At 40.0% G+C, this 20922-nt stretch overlaps 1 protein-coding gene across 10 annotated transcripts in view; it reads right to left on the bottom strand.

The window, feature by feature from the left end:
* The window catches only part of PLEKHG1 (pleckstrin homology and RhoGEF domain containing G1), a 198749-nt gene that overhangs the window by 19712 nt on the left and 158115 nt on the right, over positions 1-20922 (bottom strand). For all 10 annotated transcript variants that reach the window (XM_072035907.1, XM_038176592.2, XM_038176593.2 and 7 more), the window contains 2 exons: positions 12549-12649; positions 6594-6663 (listed from right to left, as the gene is read on the bottom strand). In XM_072035907.1, the coding sequence (XP_071892008.1) occupies positions 6594-6663; positions 12549-12649 (171 nt within the window). The remainder of the gene's footprint in view (positions 1-6593; positions 6664-12548; positions 12650-20922) is intronic.

The raw sequence follows: 20922 nt of genomic DNA, 5'->3' as shown, positions 1-20922 counted from the left end.
GAGCCTCCAAGGTCCTTTATGACAACCTATAAACCTTTTAAAAACTATACACCCCCCCTTCAAACAACTGACTTGCATGCACCTAGTTTTGTATGTGCTCATGCACACACCTGCAGAATTAAGTTTTGTGGAATATGTTCACTGCAATTTTCTAATAGCTATGAATACTTTCACATTTGAGCGCAATCTAAGTATGAAAATTAGATGCCACAAACTTTTTTTTTTTTTGAAAGCAAATTATGACTCTGTGCAAGCAGAAAGTGATTACCAAAACAAGTTTTAATTAGATTTAGGTGGGATTCCACGCTTGCATGTCACTGTGAAATTGCTAACTTAATGCTGACAAGCCTCTCAGAGGAAGAGCCTGAGTTTCCTTTCTTTCTTCCTTGGCAGAAGATTCTTTCTTAATCATCATAATTTAATTCCGTGCAAGAACAAGTCTCCAGAAATGTCCCCATATGCTTTAAGTTCAAATCTGCCTATCAACTTATATCCCAAATAATGCTCAATTTCTGCAGCTCGTCAGAGTTGTAAAGACTAGGAAAGCACTGCAGAACTGCAAAGTGTTCCTAAAATCAATGACTTTTCTGAGCCCTAGTGCAATATAAAGCAATCGTTTGGTGGTAAACAAGACATGCTTCCCTGTGAAGCATTGTCAAAGCGTGCTCTGACCCGCTACCCCACAACAGCTGTGCCCCACAAGGGGCACCCGCTCAGCGGTGGTAGCTCATTTGGTAGCAAGACCAAAGAGCCAGAGCGCAGTGCTCTGCGGAGCAACAGCACAGGGGGAGAGGGCCGATGCGGGCTGAGCCTTTTGTTTCTTATTGTTGGGTTGATTTTTTATTTATTTTTTTGGCTATTCATCAGAAAAAGCCAGCTGAGGCAGTGCCCTTCCCCCTTTCCAATGGTGCTGTTCCCTTCCCCCTCTCCCTTGTACATCAGACCATGCCATTCATTTTCCCAATGAGCAGCAATTCAAAAGGACCACATAAAAAGAAAGCTGCTACTCAACCTCAGTGTAAGTCACTGCAATTAATTTCAGTATTTCTTACAGGATTTCCATACTAACTGTTTTGAAAAAATAAATCTAGCAAACTTCTTGCATGCTGCAAACCTCTATTACTTTAAGATGCTCTTATCTTAGACAGCAACCACTCTACATTTAGTCTTAATACAATACAGTTCAGTGATTTAGCTTTCACGCCTGGACTAATTCTGCTGTCACAGCCGGTTTTTGTGGTGGTTTACATACGCCCAGTGTCCACACCCAAAGACAACGAGCTTCTGCCACAAACTATTAGTGTTCCCGCTTGGAACTTGCAGCAACAGCTACAAACCATCCCAACACAAAGCTAAGCATTAGCAAACCTCAGTGTGTTGCGCACATCACACTGTCATTTTCTTCAGCAGTCATTCCTAAGCCAGCAAGCACTCATAGCAAGTTAGGGTGCTTATGAGAGAGCATCGTGATGAAATTCAGGGTCATAGAAAAAGGTGATTTATTTTATATCTGCATATATTAATACGAGGTTTTAATTTAGGGGCTTTCTGATGTAAATTGTAACACATTCCCATGGCTACAATCATGGAATAATGCAATTTATAGAATGACTTCACAAGCAAAGTGCAGACCATTTTTTTGACAGTTATTTATATGTGTATACCACTCATATACAATCACTTGACTGTTCTGCTTTTCAAACAAAAAGAAGAATATGTGTTGTGAAATTTCAGCAAATGAAGCATTATCTGTAAAACAAACACAACCAAATTTTCAGGGTTTTGGAATGGATTAATGCACATTCCCCACAAAATCAATAGCAAGTCCAAAATCCCCAGAAGCTTTTTCACACTCTTCCACTTTTTTCATTTTGTTTTATACATGATGTCAAAACTATTTTCAGTGGATTTTTTGGCTTTAAAAGAGCTTTAGTCTAGTTATTATCTGGAACAAGTCTGTATACCAAAAAATAAAATAAAATAAAAAATTAGTTCCTCATGCCCTCAATACCTCTAAAAATTTTAAAATGGTTTCACAATCACCCCTGCTTTCTGATGGGAGTTTATTCCAAATTTCATACTGAACTTCTATGTGCACTTACTTCATTTCACCACAGCTCATTTCATCACACAAAACCATTAGATAGCATTTACTTTCATTGAGCCATGTGCCAGTAGAAGGTCAGTTATATGTATTTTGTCTCCAGAATGAGATTGTTGATGCTCGCTCAGACTTAAGCTGGTACGAATCAACAACATATACCTTGCTTAGGCATCAGCAGTAGTCGTGTGAACACATTGGGAGGGTGGCCAACAGAGCCGCAGATTTCCATTTCACAGTATGTAAAGAAACATGATCTCTTAGAAATGCTGATCAGGTAGAAACGAAACGGGTATTTTCTGTAAACTTTTGCAGATTTGTTCTCAAATACATCTCAGTTACACAATTTAGAAGTTAACCTGTTCCTTCTCCACCACAATCAAAGAAGGTTGTTACTTGATAATAAATCCATCCCACTGATCTAAAACATACCCCATAATCTCTCCCCGCCACCACCACATAACCACAACCTCCTCCTAAGGCTGAGGAAGGAAGCCTGAGGAAAGAGTCAAGATATCTGTGCTCCCATGGACTGCCTGGTTACCTCGCACCTCTGCCACCTTGAGAGAAGGGACTACAAGTTCACGTGCACAGCTGATCCTACCCTACTTTACAGCAGGCTTCCCAGAGAGAGTGCTGTATTACTGTGGGGCATATCGGGGCAGACACCATGCAGGCTAAAGCCAATGCTGTGAACTATGTTCAGAAGCAAACTAAAAGCCAGGGCTAAAATGGATTTAATATATTTCAATCAATATTTTCACACCACAAGTTAAATAGTAGCTATGCTCATCGGTATTTCTTTAGATGCTCATGCTTCCTCAGCTTGAAAGCCATTACATTCACCTTAACTGCCTTCAAACCAGATTAAAAGTGATCTCTCAAGGGAGACTGGAATCATTCCAGAGATCATTTTTAATCTGGGGGCCAAAAGCTGTTACGGCAGAGGAAAAAAAAATAAATCTGAGACCAAAGCCAAGTTCATCAGCACTGACTACAAGTCACCCTGAAGAGCAAAGCCAAGCACAATAAGATCCCAGCTATACTTAGTTTGTCCCCTGCTGCTGAATCAATTCACTGTGTGTCTCCTACGCATGGAGCGAAGAGCCAAGCACATGGCTACAACCCTGATCTCTCAACTCTTGGTGCACTGTGCTTTTTTATAGCCATAAAAGGCACTTTAAAAGAAAATAGAGACTGAAAACATGAGCTGAGTGAGAGCGTAAGCTTAAGCCAATTGCCTGGATCTCCTCTTCATTAATGAGATGGGAGATTAGAGTAATTCTCCCTTTCCCCTTGGTTAAGCTGTTGGTTTGTCTTTCAGAAAACATATGTTCTAAATTTCTGGGGCGCTGAGTGAGAAGAGCGATGTGCCAGAATTAAGCTTTTCTTTTACAACTACTCACTTAAATGTAAACGTGTGGAATACCGAAGTCTATCTTCTAATTAACATTGGCATCATTACTATGAAAATTAAAGACTGAGTTGGCAAGAAAAAGTAAACAAACTTCTACGTGAATAATCAAGCTATAGCACTGGAGCCTTTTATCAGCCTCTGATTACAGATAGCGGCAAAACATCTCCAAGACATTTAAAACAGTTCTCCTACATGAAGAGGCAGGCCCAGGGCTGGTAGAATGGCACTATTACACCACGACCCTAAGTGACAAGTTATTTCAGAGCAGCAGGCCCCCCACACCATTTAAATAAAAACCCATTCATCCCCCCTCACTTCTTGAGGCAGATAGCTAAAACCAGCAAATCATGATCAGACAGCAAATTAAGAAAAGGTGTGCTTTTCTGCATTTGTATCTTTATTTCCCCATGGGTTATTAATGGATTTTAAAAACATTTGGAAGAACAGGGGCTTAGTATAATGTTGTAAGCAGTTGTTAAATATTTCTACTGTCAGATAACTTTGCATGGTTATTTTATCTGTTAGTGAGTTTTATGTTACTGGATGGTTTACAGTAAAGATGTCTTGATGAAGTTGTTAACGAGTAAAAGCTGCCACTTTAGGAGCTATTTACTTTGGGCACTCAACAGAATAAATGATAAAGACTCAAATCCACAATTGTGAGTCTTTGTTCAAAGTATGCTAATGTGAGTTGATAATCCTTACTGTTTTTCCCTCAGAAATAAAAGTTGCAAGGCTGTTTACTACTCAAACATGAATGCTATACGCAAGAAACAATGATATATGAATGCGTAAGGGAAACATGAAAAGCTATGCAACAAATTTTACTAAACAAAACCAACTAACAAATTCAAGTTCAAAGAAACAGTCCATTGTAAACAGTTCAAAACTAGACCTTACAAAACTAAGCTTACTAGATTTTTTCAAGAATAGCAAACATTTCAATAAGCTCCAGTTACTTTAACCATAACTATTCTATTATTCAGGCAAAACAAATTTTCACCATTTCACATGAGTCCTGAAGAAAGAAAAGGCTATTACTTCATTCAGTTACTGAGTTTCATGAAATGCAAAAAGCAAACATAGTACCTACAGTGAAAACTTGATTATGTGTTTAAATTCCTAACAACTAGGATATTCACAAGTGAATCAGTAGGGTGAAAAAAAATGGAGCCAGCATAACCCAAAGCACAGCTCCACTGAAAACACTAAAGAAGCTCCACTGGAGCTACATCCATTAGCTAAAGCCATGAGCTATGACTTTGGTATGAAATTATCCCCGTGTGTAAGTCACAGTGAAGATCTAGCACACTCAAAGTAATCAAACAATAAGTGGCTAAAGTCCCGTAAGACTTTAAGGACTGCATACTGCCAAAAAAGGATGTTTTGTTTCCACTACTCAATGCTGGGAAGATACGAGCAACCAAGAATGGACAACTGGAGTCTGTTAAGACAGTCACCAGTTACTGTAATGACATCTTCACAGCCAAAAACAGAACTGTGGGGTATTTTGGTATTGTTTGATTTTGCTTTTAAGTGTTTGCACTCGTCTGGATGAAGTTAAAAAATGTTCACTAGGATTGCAGTCTCCAGCAATTTCTGAGCCATCAGGCAGTTGCCTGCCAATAATACAAATGCTAAAAGCATTTGACAAGGGAACAAAAAAGCACAAGCAAGCAATGATACACAGATGGATTTTGGAACTAATGGCCAGAAAGTCTATCAGAAAACTACTTTCAGCTGGCCAATATCACTGAGGGAGCAACTTTTTCCTGGACTAGTTATTATCTCTTGCACCACCTCTGTTTCGTGTCTCAGCCAGTAGTAGTCCCAGATACAAGCATGCAATATGGCAGAACGATGTACGAACTCCAAATTCTGACATCTGTAAATATCACAAAAGGCCTCGCAACTGGGTGTCAGCACAGGAACAACTTACATGACACACAAGGTATGACAATGGTGTCCACATTTTCTCTGTGGTAGAACCCACAGGAATAACTGGGACCCTCAGCTCTGGAACGACCCCCAAAATCAGCAGATCGTAGGATAATTTAGATTGGGTGGGAACTCTGAAAGTCATCTCATCCTTCCTCCTGCTCAGAGCAGGACCATTTAGATCACATTGCTCATCTTCTAGAGCTCTAAATATCTTTAAAGAAGGAGATGCTACAACCTCTCTGCAGTCCATTTGATGCTTGGCCACCTTCTTATGGCTAAACAACAAACCTGAAAATCATTAAAACAAACTGGAATTTCCCTTGTTGTAACTTGTGTCCACTACCCCTTATCCTATCGTTGCACTCCTTCCAAAATCAGTTGGACTTTGTCTTCTCTATATTTTCTTGTTAGGTAGACAGCAGTAGACATTTCTGCTCAGCTTTTTCTTGTTCAAGCTAAACAAATCTTGTTTTGTCAGCCTTAGTACACCATATTTTTCATTCTCCTGACCTGCTGGCTCACTCCAGTATGTCAATGTCTTTCTTGTACCAGAAGTCCAAAATTCATCACAGTATTCCTTATGTAGTCTTACAAGTGCTGCATAGAAGGGAAGAGAAGCAGGTTCTCTAAATCCGCTGACTACATTTTTGCTAATATATCCCAAGATGCTGTTGGCCTTCACTGCAATGGCATACCGCAGATACACTTGTGCTCCATGACCCCAGATCCTTTTCTGCTGAGTTGTTCACTGGGCAGCCAGAACCTGCCCACAGGTGGAGTTGTTCCATTTCAGGCATAAAGACTTTGCATTTGCCCTTACCACATTCTCCTTCAATTCGACATAGTTTGTTTGAAGTGATAACAACATGCCACAAGCCCGACTGCAATGTGGCAAAAATACATCCAACACTAGGTTCTTCCAGTGCTTACAAAAGATCAGCTGCTAGATAAATTTTTAAACACAGGACAGAGACATACCACTATTGTCTACCAAGAGAAATTCCTTTGTTTTCTGTTGATTTGCTAACTTTTCTTGGTTGAAATAAAAATTAGGTCTCGAAAGTAATTAATTTTACTTTCCCATATCATTCTGCAATAGGCGTTGTGCTGCAGATTCTTGCAGTAGCCTCTTACCTTGGAAACAAAACAGTCTGCTATAGCCACAGGATCATTTTCACAGTTTTCCAAATCTTGCAGAAGTTCACTAAAACAAAGAACAGAAAAATCCAAGACAATTATTGCACATCTCAGAATAGACACAGACGTATACCCTAGAGCCAGACACTTCCACTGTTCATGGCAGTGATACCCAAAGCACTTATGATGGAGGTAGTCCAAAAAAGGGTACTAGAAACCCTCTGGATCCCCTGCATAGACCTTCCATTTTCCAATGAACTGGACCACGTAAACAGACTTCTTTGTTTCTTTTCAGAATATAAATACACCATCTTATAAAACAGGGTCAAAACTGGACTGAGTCAAACATACAGTTCTGGTTCCTAACGCATAAAACACAACAGTATCTTAGCTCTGTTCAGTGCTACAGCCATTGCTCCTCTCCCATATAGATAAGACACTCAGATTTGGATGTCCACAGCTGCACAGTATCTCCACATGTACCAAACATATTTTTTTCTTATGCACAATCAAGCTGTTACCTGCACATGCACAGAAATTCCAGTTCTGGTACCACAACATGTGATCAAAATAAACAACTGCTTATCTTTTTTGCCAATATGTTGAGCCACATTAATTGACTTTACATACGCTTTAATTGATTCTAACAAATGATGTCGCCATGGTAACTGCAGCACTGGAATACTCGCTCCTATCAAAAAACTAATAAAGTCAAGCGACCACAAAACTTTATGGTCTCTTCCTCCTAGGTATGAAGCCATGTAGAGAAGTTTTCTCTTTGGAGACAGATGAGCATGCTAGGAAAATGGTATTCCCACATACTTAAACATGCAAGTCACCACAATGACCATGGACTGCCAATCTATGCAAAGATGAGTGCCTTTCTCCAGAATGACTGCTCTTCTATGATACGCATAGTGGTGTACTCAGAGGGTTGTTTAGCTTGTACATCAGCTGACACAGTCAAACCAAACGAAATTTAAAACACACTGAAGCACATGCCCTGTCCTATAAAGATTTTGTATGTTCCAGTAGCTTGACGTGACTGAGGTGGATGAGGAGCTAGTCTGAAAAACACGGATGAGAAGCAGGAATGTGTTACATATACAAGAAGAACAGTAATAAGTTCACACAGGAAGATTTGTCTACCTTTAGTGGGTCTCTTCACCGAAGAAAAGTGGTGAGCCAGGAAAAAGTTTTCTGGAAGGGAATATATAAATTCTACATGCATAAAAATAAAACCTAACTGAGAGAATTTTATATTTTTGACATGCCAAGCAGGAAATTAATTCATTACAACAGGAGCAAAGCAATAATGGAGTATGTTCACTATCATATGAAATTCAGTTCTGGAAAGCCAATTCAGTGAAAGAAAGAGTTCAAGCAGCGGAAGAAAACCTCAAAGGTCTCTCATTGATCCTAATATTCTTTAGTCCTACTGAAAGATGTACTCAGAATACCAACAGGAAAAAAAAAAAAAAAAAAAAAAGAATTTTCTTCCAAATGGTTCTCTGGGAGACCTTTTTTTCCTTCTCATCAGATGTTTTTTCGTTTAGTGCTACTTTTCTCCCAGTTCACAGCTGGTTCCCTGAATGAGTTTTGCATAAGAGTTGCTAAGCTTGTATCTAGGGAACTACCCTTTTCCCTTCTAAGCAGACACAATTTCCCTGTGTAAGTAAGAATGGGAGTAAAACAGAAAAATTTCCCGACTTATTCTTTGCTCCTGTAATTACTGGGGGAAGGAAGGGGAGAAATCAGTAATCAGTCACATTGAAAAAAAGACAGACAAAGAACTTAGGTTAGGCGGTCACTAAGGCACTCTGTATAGCAATAATTTAACCTCCACACCTCAGATTTTCCCTTCATTAAAATCAGAATAAAAATATGACCCTTGCTTGATAGCCCACATCGGTGAAGATCCTTTAAATCAGCAAAAGAAAGAAGCTGTAGCAATGCTGAGCATAACCATTAATTATAACGGCTGTTTCCACAAATGAGTTTTGGAAATAACATCAAATACACTGAACAAGCTCAGCGTATTCCTGTAAGTAGAGGTTCTCCTGATGGCTTAGAATACATTTAATTGCCATTTTGTTCCTACTGGTCTCCTTTAATACCATATTATTTTTCCTGCATGATACAGTAATATTGCATTTAAAGTTTTCATATATTCACGCAATGAGTCCAGGTTTATGCAGTAAATGTGTTGGTGTCTTGTGTCTTCAGCATAAGCACAAAATGTAAGGGTTGTGATTTGAATCATTTTGTTAGCTGTACTGCACTCTCTTCTGTCTCATCTGGCAGATGAGACAAAGAATGGGATTGGTAAAAGCAGCCTGCCACTGTGTAACAACAGCGAAATCTGTTATGCCCAGGAATCCTGAAAAACTTAAAGAAATCCCTATAATAACACACAGACGTGTGAAAGAGCGAGTTTATAATTATGCATTTAAACACCTGACAACAGAAGTAGTGGAGAGAAAGCAGAAGTTCCCTTCACCTGGGTATCCAGATGTTTTACACTTTCCACAGATAGTAATGGAGCTCTTAGCATCCATGGTTACTTAACGCCAATGGCCCAGGCAGGAAGGGAGCACAAGGAAGCACTGGGAGAAAATGTGATGCTCTTGCAGCTGAACTGCTGAACAAGACTCAAGCTGAAATACATCACGAATGCCAGTGCTCTTTAAAACCATGAACTAAATTATGCAGCTTGGGTTGTTATGGTCTGGAAAAATGTGATCATCATCAATAGCTAATGATAAGTCCATTGGGATGAGAGAGGTAAATGTAGAAAGACAATTTTTTATGAAATGAACTTGTTACCTTTACAAGTCAAATGAACATAAGTCTCATTACACTATCTTTTAGGATGTTCTGACATTTTGGAGCATGAATTATTTTCGAGACGAAACACTTAACTTCCCCTCTCAGTGGGTAAAGACTGTTAGGTCAGTATGAAGATGCTGACTACAGGAGGTGAAGAGGAATAAGTTAAATCCATTTACAGGTCTGTAGATAACTAATACTTGCACACAAACAAGTTACGCACTTTTTCATTTTATTCATTGTATCATCACCACACTACTTCAAAAAAGCCCCAGGATTTTTTCATCTTGTTCTTGATCTGAATTGGTGAAAAAGAAAGATGATAATGACAGGCATCTTGGATGGGCCAGCTTTGGTGGAATAGAAGGAACAGAAAGAGGCAGAAAGGGAACAGCATTATTTATCCTGCTGAAAATTTCACTCATGATGAAAAACAGTTGCAGTGTGCAGCTTAACCATAAATGCTAACGTATTATCAAAAAAAAATCATTATCATGATGCCTAACAACGTTCAAAGCTAAAAGGGACATAGCAAACACAATCTGGTCCTTTTGGTTGAATAATTTCATTATATAAAAATCTAGAAAATTTATCTGAAGAGTTCAGATTTTTACTAAAAAAAAAAAGATATAAATTATACTTGATATAATCACACAGCTACAAACATTTTGTGACAAAAACTAGTATCTCCACACTCAAAAAAACTCCTTTTCCTTTAAAGGCAAGCTCTTATAGGTTTTATGAAGGCTCTTCCCAACAAGAAGTCAACCACTGCCACCATGAAGCTCAGAGCAGAGGAACTGCTGAAGATGGCAGCTGTACAGAAGAGCCCTGCACAGCATCTGTGTGCTTCAGTAGTCACTGATGGACAAAGAGCGTCCATGATCTCTGTTGGCAGCAGAGGTTTCAGCTTGGCCTCTCTTAAGACCGGCTGAGTGTTGGTAGAAGTATGAACCTATGCATGTTTCACCACAGAATTCCCATTTCAGAATGAAGTCACGCTATTGCAAATATATCCCAAATCGTTGCTGGAAAGAATCTCAACAGGAGAGGCCAGAGAAGTAAGGCAGCAAATGCTGATTTAGAGGATGCTTCCCCCTTCCGAATAAATCAATAAATAGTGAGGGAGCTTTTTCCAACAGATGGAGAAGGACTGGTGGAATATGGTCAATAATTCTACTTTAAGAAACAGCTTTCCAAAAAGTGATCACAAAGGACTAGCAGTTAGCATCCTGACTATCATTTCTGCTATTCAATACAACACCTAAAAGTCATTTCAGTAAATGGCATTTCTCACATCTATACAGGCCACAGAAGCCCAAGATTAAAAAGTTTCATCACTGATTAATCGTCACATTCAGAGTTGAGAAAAACATGGTCATTCTGAAACTATGAAATCATTCTCACAAAAAGCATCTGAAACTACTAACTCAGAACTGCCAAGTGGAACTTATTCAAAGGTAAAAATAAACGAAGAGGCTATAGAGTATGTTCAGGACCCAGAAGCTACATGCCAAGTTTCACACAGGAGGGAACTTTATCCTTGAAGCTATATTAGGATCTACAGTGCGTGTTGGCTCTTAAAAAATCTCACAATTTCCATGTAGAATTTTGAATCGTGATGCCTGAAATACATTAGCAATTTACTAGAGGCTTTGGACAACTTTCCAGTGAGATTTAACCATTCTAACATATCTATCCCTCGGAGCTCCCAAATTATTATTATTACTTTTAAACCTTATTTTTTTTCTTTCTTTTAACCTCTGGAAATCCTTTTTTTCTCTCCCTCAAATCATTTATTCTGTATCATGATTAAAAAGGTACTTTTATTCAGTAATATTTGCAATGATGCCTATATAAGTGTGTCCCAACTACGTACCCTGCTATTTCTCTGTCTTTGAAGGATCAGAAAATACAATGGCCACGTCTGTTTGTTTTCTTTTTCCCACCCTGTGACTATTAAGAAGCTCACAGTCATTGTCTCATGGCTCTAAAACACAGGATCAGACTACCACTATGTATTTTCCATCATGTTAGATATTCAATCAAGTCAGAAGTTGTAGCTGAAGCAGGACTTAGCAGCTTTCCTGAAAGTGTATTTCCCATACTGTGCTGTAGATGCAAAATTCAGAAAAGGATTTTAGGTTTCAACTTTGTCCAACATTTCTAAGTAATCTACCTCCACTCTCCCCTTTGATTCTGAACAGTGATCCCCAGCAGCAGAAGCACTTTAAAATAGTTTCCCATGATGACAGAAAAATACTAAAGAAGCTCTTTGACAGGGGTTCTCCACTTCAGAATCCTCTTTTCATTTAAGGAAATTATTTGGTGTTCTTCAAAGATTACAACAGTTTGGGATATCTTTTGTCAACTACAGTAAGGCTAAGACATCTTTTACAGGAATAATGGGACATAGAAGACATGGGAACTTTATGCCATTAGGTTTGTTGCATTGATCGCATGTTCAGGTTTTCCTTAAATACTGAGTAAGATAATTATTTTTTATAACAGAGGATTCAGTCAAAAGTAGCAGTAGCATGCTCCTAAAACTGCAGATACTGCAGATCTCACACAATCTGGCATCAGCTATAGAAGCAAGAGAAATTTTACTTGAAGTTCCCATTATATGCTAGAATCCCATTTGCAGAGTTTCAGAGAAGGCTGTAAAGATACCTAACAGAAGTATTCAATACATAGCAAGGTACTTGAACACAGCTTTGATAAATTATTTCAGGGAGTGCCTAGCAGTTTAAAATGTTACAAAAGCCAGATATGTCAGTACTCCAAAGGACCTAATGTAATAGGGATACAATATTATCTGTTTATTGAGACTGAAGTTTAAATCATGGTGGTCTTGCACTAGGTTCAGCTGGAGCACGGAGCAGGTTAGGTTTATATTTATGGAAATACCCAGCATGAAAACAGAAGTAGTAAATGAAGACCACGCTTGATTCATTAAACCAGCAGCTACATAATCTGATCTCAGCAAACCAACCCAGTTGAGAATCAAAGAAATACCATTTCTCAATTTATATATCTTGGCTGTATTACAGTGATAAACTATTTACTTGGTTTGCTCCCTTCCCCATCAACACAGGCTGCTTCATTTAAACACTAATTTACCTGTTGAAATGGTAGATATCCCGTATGTTTCCAAACAAGGCTGATCTCTCTTCTGTCCCCAGGGACAGCTTGGATTGGTCAGTGATACAATCGAGGTAATCCTACAAGAGAAATGAGAATGATGCCTTTAGACATTTCCTCCTTTTCTAGGTCAGTAAATGGAGCTACCTTTTATTGTTCAAGATGAGTTCCTTCATATCAGTTTCACATTATTATTACAGTAAACCCTTCAGTAGCCTCTCTGTGAACAGTCATTCTATTATGAAAGGTAACAGTACTTACCTGTTCACTGAAACCAAGAAAATAACAGAAGACTGAATGCTAAGTTATAGTCCTTAGACTGGACAGCCAACATTTCTCTTGCTACTGATATACAAATGTTTTCAGATTTCATTCACAGTGACAGCTTAATTGATCATTTAACTGGCTCAGAGACAAAAAAAAATGTACAAAAAAATGTACAAAAAAAATGAAGAATGTCATTTAATAGTCTTAGTAACAGAAAACCTATATAATCAAGAACTGAAAACATAGGAACAACAAGGGCTCAGAAAAGCAAAAACTACCAAAAAAAAATCTTTTAAAACCGAAGCTGGAAAAAAACAAACACACACAACACAGAGTTTGTAGAGGACAGAAGATCCCAGAGTATATACACACATGCAATTTAACCACACGTAGTTACGTTGCAAACTACTGTGGTATATGTTTTAGCAAAGATTTTAGCAAATACTTTCACATTTACAAGAGTGTCTCATCCAATGACTTCAATTGAATAGGAACAAGAGAACTAGAAAAAAGATCAGGCCAGCATTGTTCTAGCAGAGCAACTTTCCCATTTCGCCCCCATTCTGATAAGAGCTCAGCTCCCAAAGCATCACCTTTCATTCCATTGCTGCTTCAGTGTTAAAATTTCCTCAGCTAAGGGCAAACAAATCCACTGGGCTTTTTAACTAACTTCAACTCATAAACCAAGAAACCCAATGTGCTGCCACATCCATGAAGAAATTCTGCTAGAGGATGGAAAACAATAAAAGAAAAGTGAAAACAGCTGAAACAATGTGAAATAAAAATAAATAAAATCCCTTAGCCTAGGGTTAGACAACATGGTGTGGCAACCCACCAAAAGCAACACAGCATTCCACTGCTCGGCAAGGAAGGAACCCTGTGAAACGTCAACTAGACCATGAAAACTTCTAAGATGCAACTGCATGCCAGAGTCATAAAGAAAAAAATATTACACAACACATGCACTGGACAAGATTCATTCTCCGAAAATCCAAAGACGACAAAGGGTTTGGATCAGACATTGATCTGACCTTTGGATTTTAGATGCTCTTGTTAGGATGGTTATGAATTACAGCACTCAAGTCTCTATCCCCATGTTCTTTGCAACTGAGATGGTGTAAGCAGAATCACAGGTCCTAGTCCAAACATTCAAAAATCCACATTTGGTATTTGGTTACCAAATTAAATCTACCCCTCATCACCACATCACCACCAAAAAAAAGAGTTGTTTTTTTTTTTTTTTTTTCCCCAACAGGAAGAAAACAAGCATATTCAAATGCAACTTCAGTGTCTTTAAGAACAACAACAAGCAGCAGTGGGCAAGCAAGTAGGCACGCCCCAGAAAGCCTTCTCATCTCTCCTGTGATGGACATCTGTACTGTACCTTCTTGCAGCCTCCTAGTTCCAGCCTGTCCTTGAAATGCATTTGTGCAGTAAGCCATTGGAATGGCATCCCTGGGACTGCCTGAATTTGTTTTCATTTCATTTATACTCAGATATTCATTTTAATAATATTCACTTATACTCAGACGCTGTAGATGAGTAAAAGGTTTGGGAATTCTGGTGAGGCAGGCCGGATTGCAGCATGTAGTATGCTAGCTCAAAGGCAGTAGATGATAGTTTCAGGGCTACTCCAGTGACAGCAATAAATAACTTTTTCTGTCCACTAATACAAATCTACATTTAACAGTGAAGAACAAAAGCTCCAGTGGAGCCATGATTCTCCGAAAACATTTGAGCATTGCAGGAGCACTGCAGCATCCTTAGCTGGTGTGGTGTGGTGTGTTACAGAGGAATGGAAATCTCACAGTAACTCCAACTCTCAAGTAACTCCACACAGCCTGTTTATTGAATAAAGAGGAGTTTCTTTCAAATTCCATCTCAGAATGGGTTTCTTAAAAACACAGTCCAGAGTCTTTTTTTTCCCCCAGTATTAAAGACAGTTTTAAAAGCATAACCTCCTATGTGCTCCTTTTGTCCTCCCATCCCATTTTTCTCCACATATGTACATGTATATTTTTCTCAGTCTTTTACCAACTTTTAGCAAGAAATAAGGAACCAGGCCCTTTCTAAGGCTCCTGCCAAGAAAAAGCCTGCAGGTGCTTTGGCAGTTTTCCAGCATTCCAGCAGCATGTGCCAGGATCAGGTTATCCCACGCACGCACAGCTTGTGCTCTCTGCTGCGAAAAGTTCCCCAAGACTGCACCTCTGGCCTCCATGTCCTCCCATCATCAGATCAGAAGCAAACTGGAAACAAATGGCTGGGTTTTTGCTTACTTAGGGTAAAGGGAGACCGTTCTTCATTAAAAATGCTCGGGTGCGAGGATGGCAGTTGCAGGCCCATCCTCACAAAGCGGTCTGACAAAGTCCGGGCACGCTGCAGCAGCAGCACGTGGCTTGCAGTGACACAGCAAGTGGGACCTTTCTGGTTATATTGCTTTATAGAGTACGTGTGCTCTCATAAAGTTTCATGAACTCATCCGGGAAACTGATGCAGTATCGGTGTATAGCCTTCTGCAAGGACAACAGCAGGAGCAGATCAAAGCTACCCCGCCATGGGGTTTTTCCTAATTATTTCTTAGCAAGTGGTACTTTACCCCCATGGTAGTCACTGCAACCTCCTGCAGCATATCAACAGCTGTTATCATCTGAAGCCATAATGAAAGGTTTGGAGCTAGGAGATAACAGGGCGGGCTGCAGCCATAATGACACGGTGCAGAAATCAACAGAATTTATCAGAACAGAGCACCGGGCTTATTCGCTTTATTTGTTTCTTGTCAGCATCTACGGACCTTCTGTCAGCACCGAATGATTTGTTTATAACCTTTGCCTTCACTGGTGTTTTATTGCTTCTCTGCAGTTAGAGCAAAACATTTAGCTTACTTTATAAGAGAAACAAAAATAAATGCCGGTCTCCTTAGATTGATTTATGGAGCAAGGTTTGTTCTAATCGTATTGCACAATTTTTCCACCTTATTTCCTGAATCTCTCCACAGACTAGAAGAGGCTTGCTGAATGGCTCTGCCTCCCTCGCTGGGTTTGACATTCTCCCCATTTGTCTTTCATCGCTCCGAGTCTATCGGGAAGAACGTCTGTTAGGAGCTTCGCATCTCATGACTGCCTCCTCCTCTGCAATCACCTGAGAAAGATCTCCAGAGGAACAAAATGATGACAACACTAACCTCTGAGGATAAAACGGTAATTGTACGAATTGGAAATGAGAGAAAACTGTCAAGAAAAGAACAAAATGAGCAAAAAGTTCTTTACAGATTGATTGAAACTATTTTTTTTTCCATGGCCAAAGGTCAGAAACGAAATGCAAATTCACGTGGGACGTTTTCATCTAGACACCTATATTATTATCCTTTGAAAACAGGCTCCCGCTTAGCTTTAAAAACATAATAAAAGCTAAACAATAATAAATAATAAGCCAGACATTAATGCGGTAATGTTAAAATTACATGTTAAAATTAGAAATGTTAACATAGTAATGTTAATGTGGGTAAAAGTGACATTACCTTGTAAAATATTTTTTCCTGCCCTGAAAGAAACAAATATATCTTCTCTATATATCAAATATATCCTCTATAGAGCAGGAATCTGCACGTATGAAAATCATTAGAGATAAGCAAGAATGTTGAAGGAGTAGTGCTGTTGCATGTGTACACCTTTACCAAATGGCAGACACATGAAACACTGTAAATCTGAATAAATATCAATAACAGGAAAAAATAAAAATAAAAAAATCTTTGTATTCCAGTGCCTAAACACAGGCTGAAGGAGAACGCAAGGCTGCTGTACATCTTTGGACTTCAACAACATGTACTTGACTCAAAAGTTGAGTACTTTCACCAAGAAAATTCAGTCTCTGACCAAAAAACGCCTAAAACCAGGTACTCATCAAAACTCCAGCGACGTCTCATGCTGCAGCAGGAGGAGGAATATGCATTATTAAATCAAGCTAGACCTGCATCCAGGTTGCACAATACCATCGCTCAGACCCCAGTTTTCTGATATTCCCTACTTCTGTACTACCAGAAAGGCAGCACCTTCTCCTGGATGCTATACCAACCCCCTGAGCACGTAATTTGCCCAACTGCCCTCTACCCAACATGAGTGCAAACGGCACAGATCAGCTGGTTGTGGACAAGAGGAGCCACTGACATGCTTCAGCAGCCCGGGCTGCCGGCATTATGTTCCCACACTGCTTTGAGGGAAAGGCTGTGGGCCAGAAAGAAAACACGCTGCAAACTGGATCCCAGTTGTAGCCTGCTAGCTAGAGCCACGCTGACCAAACCACAGCTCATCCTTGTAGCCAAAGAGAAGGTTGGGCAACTGCTGCTGTACAAAAGTAACTGCTAGAACATGCTCCATGCTGCTGATTACAGAGGTAATTATCTCTACTGATGCCCCTTTTGCCTGATTTTTTTTTTCTATTCCTTTTTATTATTATTTACTTCATTTGTGGATTTATCTGGTATGTACAGAAGCATTGTCTGAATGCCTTGTGGGGAAAAAGATAGCATACTATCCACAACAGGTGGCCGAGGACACAGTGCATGTCAGAGCAGCTCTTCTCAATTACTGAAAGTACAGCTGTAACCTGCAGAGAGAAGGTGCACTTGGAAACAACCCCTATCTTGCGTTCTCAACCTGCTTCCTTTGGCTGTATCTGGCTGAGGACTTAGAGATTTAAATCAAAGCCCTCTGCTTGCCATATCAAGGCCTCCTGTCAGTATTTCTCCTTAAAGCACATCACTATCATTATTGCTATTACTTTCTGTGATAGAAGATGATAAATCCATTATTTTAGTGTGGGTCTCATAATCTGCACAGTGGTTTACCTGGAGACCCCTGTAGCAAAACTTTTCATGCAGCCAAAATTAACACTTTTCGGACTGCTTTCTTCCCTTCATTTTCTGTCTTCCATGTTCATCCACTTTATTCTCTGCAAAGGGTCACGTATCTGTAGGAAGTTTCATTTTGTCTGAAATCCTCACTCTCTTCCATGAATGAAAAAATGCTCGCTCAATTGCTCTTAAAACCATTTCCCAGCTGCCAGTCCCTTTTCAAAGCCCTTGCTCTCTTTAGCCTCACCAGAGAGCCTGACATGTTCTCACTTGGAAGGCAGAAACCCATACCCACCAAGATAATTAGCACCCTAACTCCCTGCTTCAGGAGTTCCTCTGCAGGAGAAGCAGGAGCAGCAGCAGCTGGGCTTCAATGCATTACCTGTTTGATTCAACAGAGAAAGCAGTAACTTTTCTTTTTTTTTTTTTCTGGGATGGTGAGGATTTGCTAGCTTGCAGAAGGTATCTCCACCTCCCATGAGTAACACAACCACTATCCTAGGCTGTAAGCAACACAGCCCTGTTGTCATACAATAGGCTAATTTAGATAAATACTTATATTTCATTAATATAAGCTTTTTTTTTTTTAACTGTAGATGCAGTTTGATTACTATAAAACCCTGCATTTTATTTCTGCCACAGATGTTACATATTAATGTCACCAGTAAATCAAACTTAAAAAAAAAATAAATAAAATCTTGTACCGTCCACCATATATCGGACTTCTCTACATGCAAAAATGGAATTAAATAAAAAAGGAAATTTCTGTGAGCATATCTTTCTACCTTCTGCACGTACTTTAAGCAGAAAGTGAAGACTTTTATTAGTAGCAGTATTTTTACAGATATCTGAAGCAGGCAAATCCAGACATAGGCCAAAGCACGAACAGGTCTGAAAGGACAGCGCCCGCCTGGGGCTAAGCACAGCAGGGCACAGCCCTGCCACCAGGTGACCACCAGAGCCAGGGGCTGTGTGAGGAAAACCCAGGCTCAGAGCTCTAAGCAAAGCCACACAGCCTCCTCCACTCATGCCAGCAAAGAGAGCAGAAAGGTCCTGGGTGCCAGGTACCTCCTATTCCCTTATTTCCCTTCACGTACCCTAGGACCTTGAATGTAAAACTGACACTTCATGCTGGGAGAGAGAGCCCTGCCATTGTGGGGATCTCAGCTCCCCACAGCCTTGTCTGTGGGCTCCCACACAGCCGCCCCCATGCTGGAAGCAACCTAACCCTGCTGTCGGGGGAGAAGGGCAAGGAGAATATATCCCACCGCAAACAGCCAGCAAGCCTCTGAAGAGGAATGGTAGAAGTAAGCCCCACGTTTTATACAATCCATTACTACGTGTGGTGTGTGACTGATCCCCTTCCTCTCTGATTTTCACGCAGAAGTGGCAGGATGCTGCCCCGCTGATATCAGTCCTCTCCCCAGGCACCACGTGGATGGAGGTGGTGGAGGAAGCTGTATAAATTCACCGTTGTTTATGGCCAGCTTCCTCGGCGTAGCCAATTCACACATGCAGCCGGCTTACAGCCTACAGATTACAGCAGTAAAGCTGGCGTGGTGATCCAGTAAGACGATACTGCCCACTGACTGCATGCAGCAGGGCAAAGATTGATGGGGAGAGCACTCGTGAGAACATGATATGAAGAAAGACTAAAAATAGAAAAGCGCATTTCAGTTTTCTTTCCACTGTTCAACATTGCAGAGAAAGGTGACCATGACAGACTTCTTGCATTTTCCACAGTTAGGGGTCTACAGGATACGATGTTTACAGAGCATTGCATCAACTTTCACCTACAGAACAAAAGAAGGGTATTTTTTTTTTCCTCACATCACTATTCTCAAGCAACAGATTTTCTACAACCAACATGCCTCCCTCCCTCATCTTATAGATGTTACAACACCACCTCATTTTCAGATCCTTAGGACGGGAAGTAGTGACCTCTGGTAGGTTGCCTTGGCTTCTTCTGCATGCATGGAAAGCCACAGTGGGAGTACGTGTCAGCCAAAATTAGCTGTGACGAATTCCTGAGTCCTAACACTATGCCTTGCACCTCTAAAACATGCTCACTCTTTGGTTTTGACTGCCTGTGAGCAGTTGTGCCCATAAGCACGCACGGGGCTGCATACAACGTCTGAAAATTTCTAGGGCATGTCAATGTCAACAGCGCAAGAATCAGGAGACCTGGTTGCAGGACCTCAAGGATGGACTGCTTTCATCGATTTTGCCTTCTTAGCAGAGGAGAATTTTTGCTTGAATGAAATACAATCGAAGTTTAATAATATTCCCCTGTTCACCTGCAGGTATTTCACGCCAAAATCTCCCATCCTAAAAAGACACCCTGGAAGGCAGTCTGTCAATTAAATCAAGGTGTAATTTGATAGAGATGCGCTAAAAGCACTCATAATGTGAAACTGGGATTCATGGATCATGCACAGACAAGTCCCCTAAATCGTCCATCATCTCTGAAGATGATATGGGTAAGTCACTGGGAACAGAAACTCACATGTAATGCCACTTACACACTTCAGCACACTAACTTATTGAAGTCGTAACCCACTGATTAAAACCACGTTCCATGTTTATCTTCGGGTATCAGCAAGCACCGACTGATAAATCACAGCTACAGGAATTTTACCCAGAAGCTGGCACTAAGAATTGCTACTCAGAGGTATGATAAGACGTAAATTCAGAGAGCAGATGGAGATCATGGGATGATAACAAATGCTATCAGTAGTTTACTGACATGTCATTGAAGAGCTATGTGAGGCCCCCATCCAACTGGCTTCCTAAAGATATAAGGAAACAGAAGAAATAAGCTACAATAGTAAGGAAAGACAAATGAAAACATTAACCAGCAGTTAGGATGTCAAATGGTTTGTAGTCGCTAGGCAGATGAAGTAAGTACTCTGCAAACTTCTGTATCAAAGTCTACAATTGAGGCTTGACATCATCAGAATAAATCAGCAGCAGCACTCAAAAAACTAGTGTTGCTTTTGTTTGTTTGTTTTTTATAGAAAATATCATCTAAAGATGTGCAATGATTATGAATTCTAAAAAAAGAAACTCAAAGTTCTTCTGTATTATTTATGTTAATCCTCACAACAGTGCTTACTCTGTCTGACTATAGCCTTATTAAACCAGTGTCAAGCAAAGCGCAGAAATTTTGTAAGGTGTATTTAGTCCTTAAATGTGGGACACAGCTGGGAAAGGAACCTGAATCTTATCCTGTTGACT

The sequence above is a fragment of the Anas platyrhynchos genome, chromosome 3 (genome assembly GCF_047663525.1).
Source record: "Anas platyrhynchos isolate ZD024472 breed Pekin duck chromosome 3, IASCAAS_PekinDuck_T2T, whole genome shotgun sequence".
Classification (NCBI taxonomy): Eukaryota; Metazoa; Chordata; class Aves; order Anseriformes; family Anatidae; genus Anas; species Anas platyrhynchos.
Note: the sequence above shows the minus strand (reverse complement) of the source record. Positions and strands in the feature narration are given on the sequence as shown.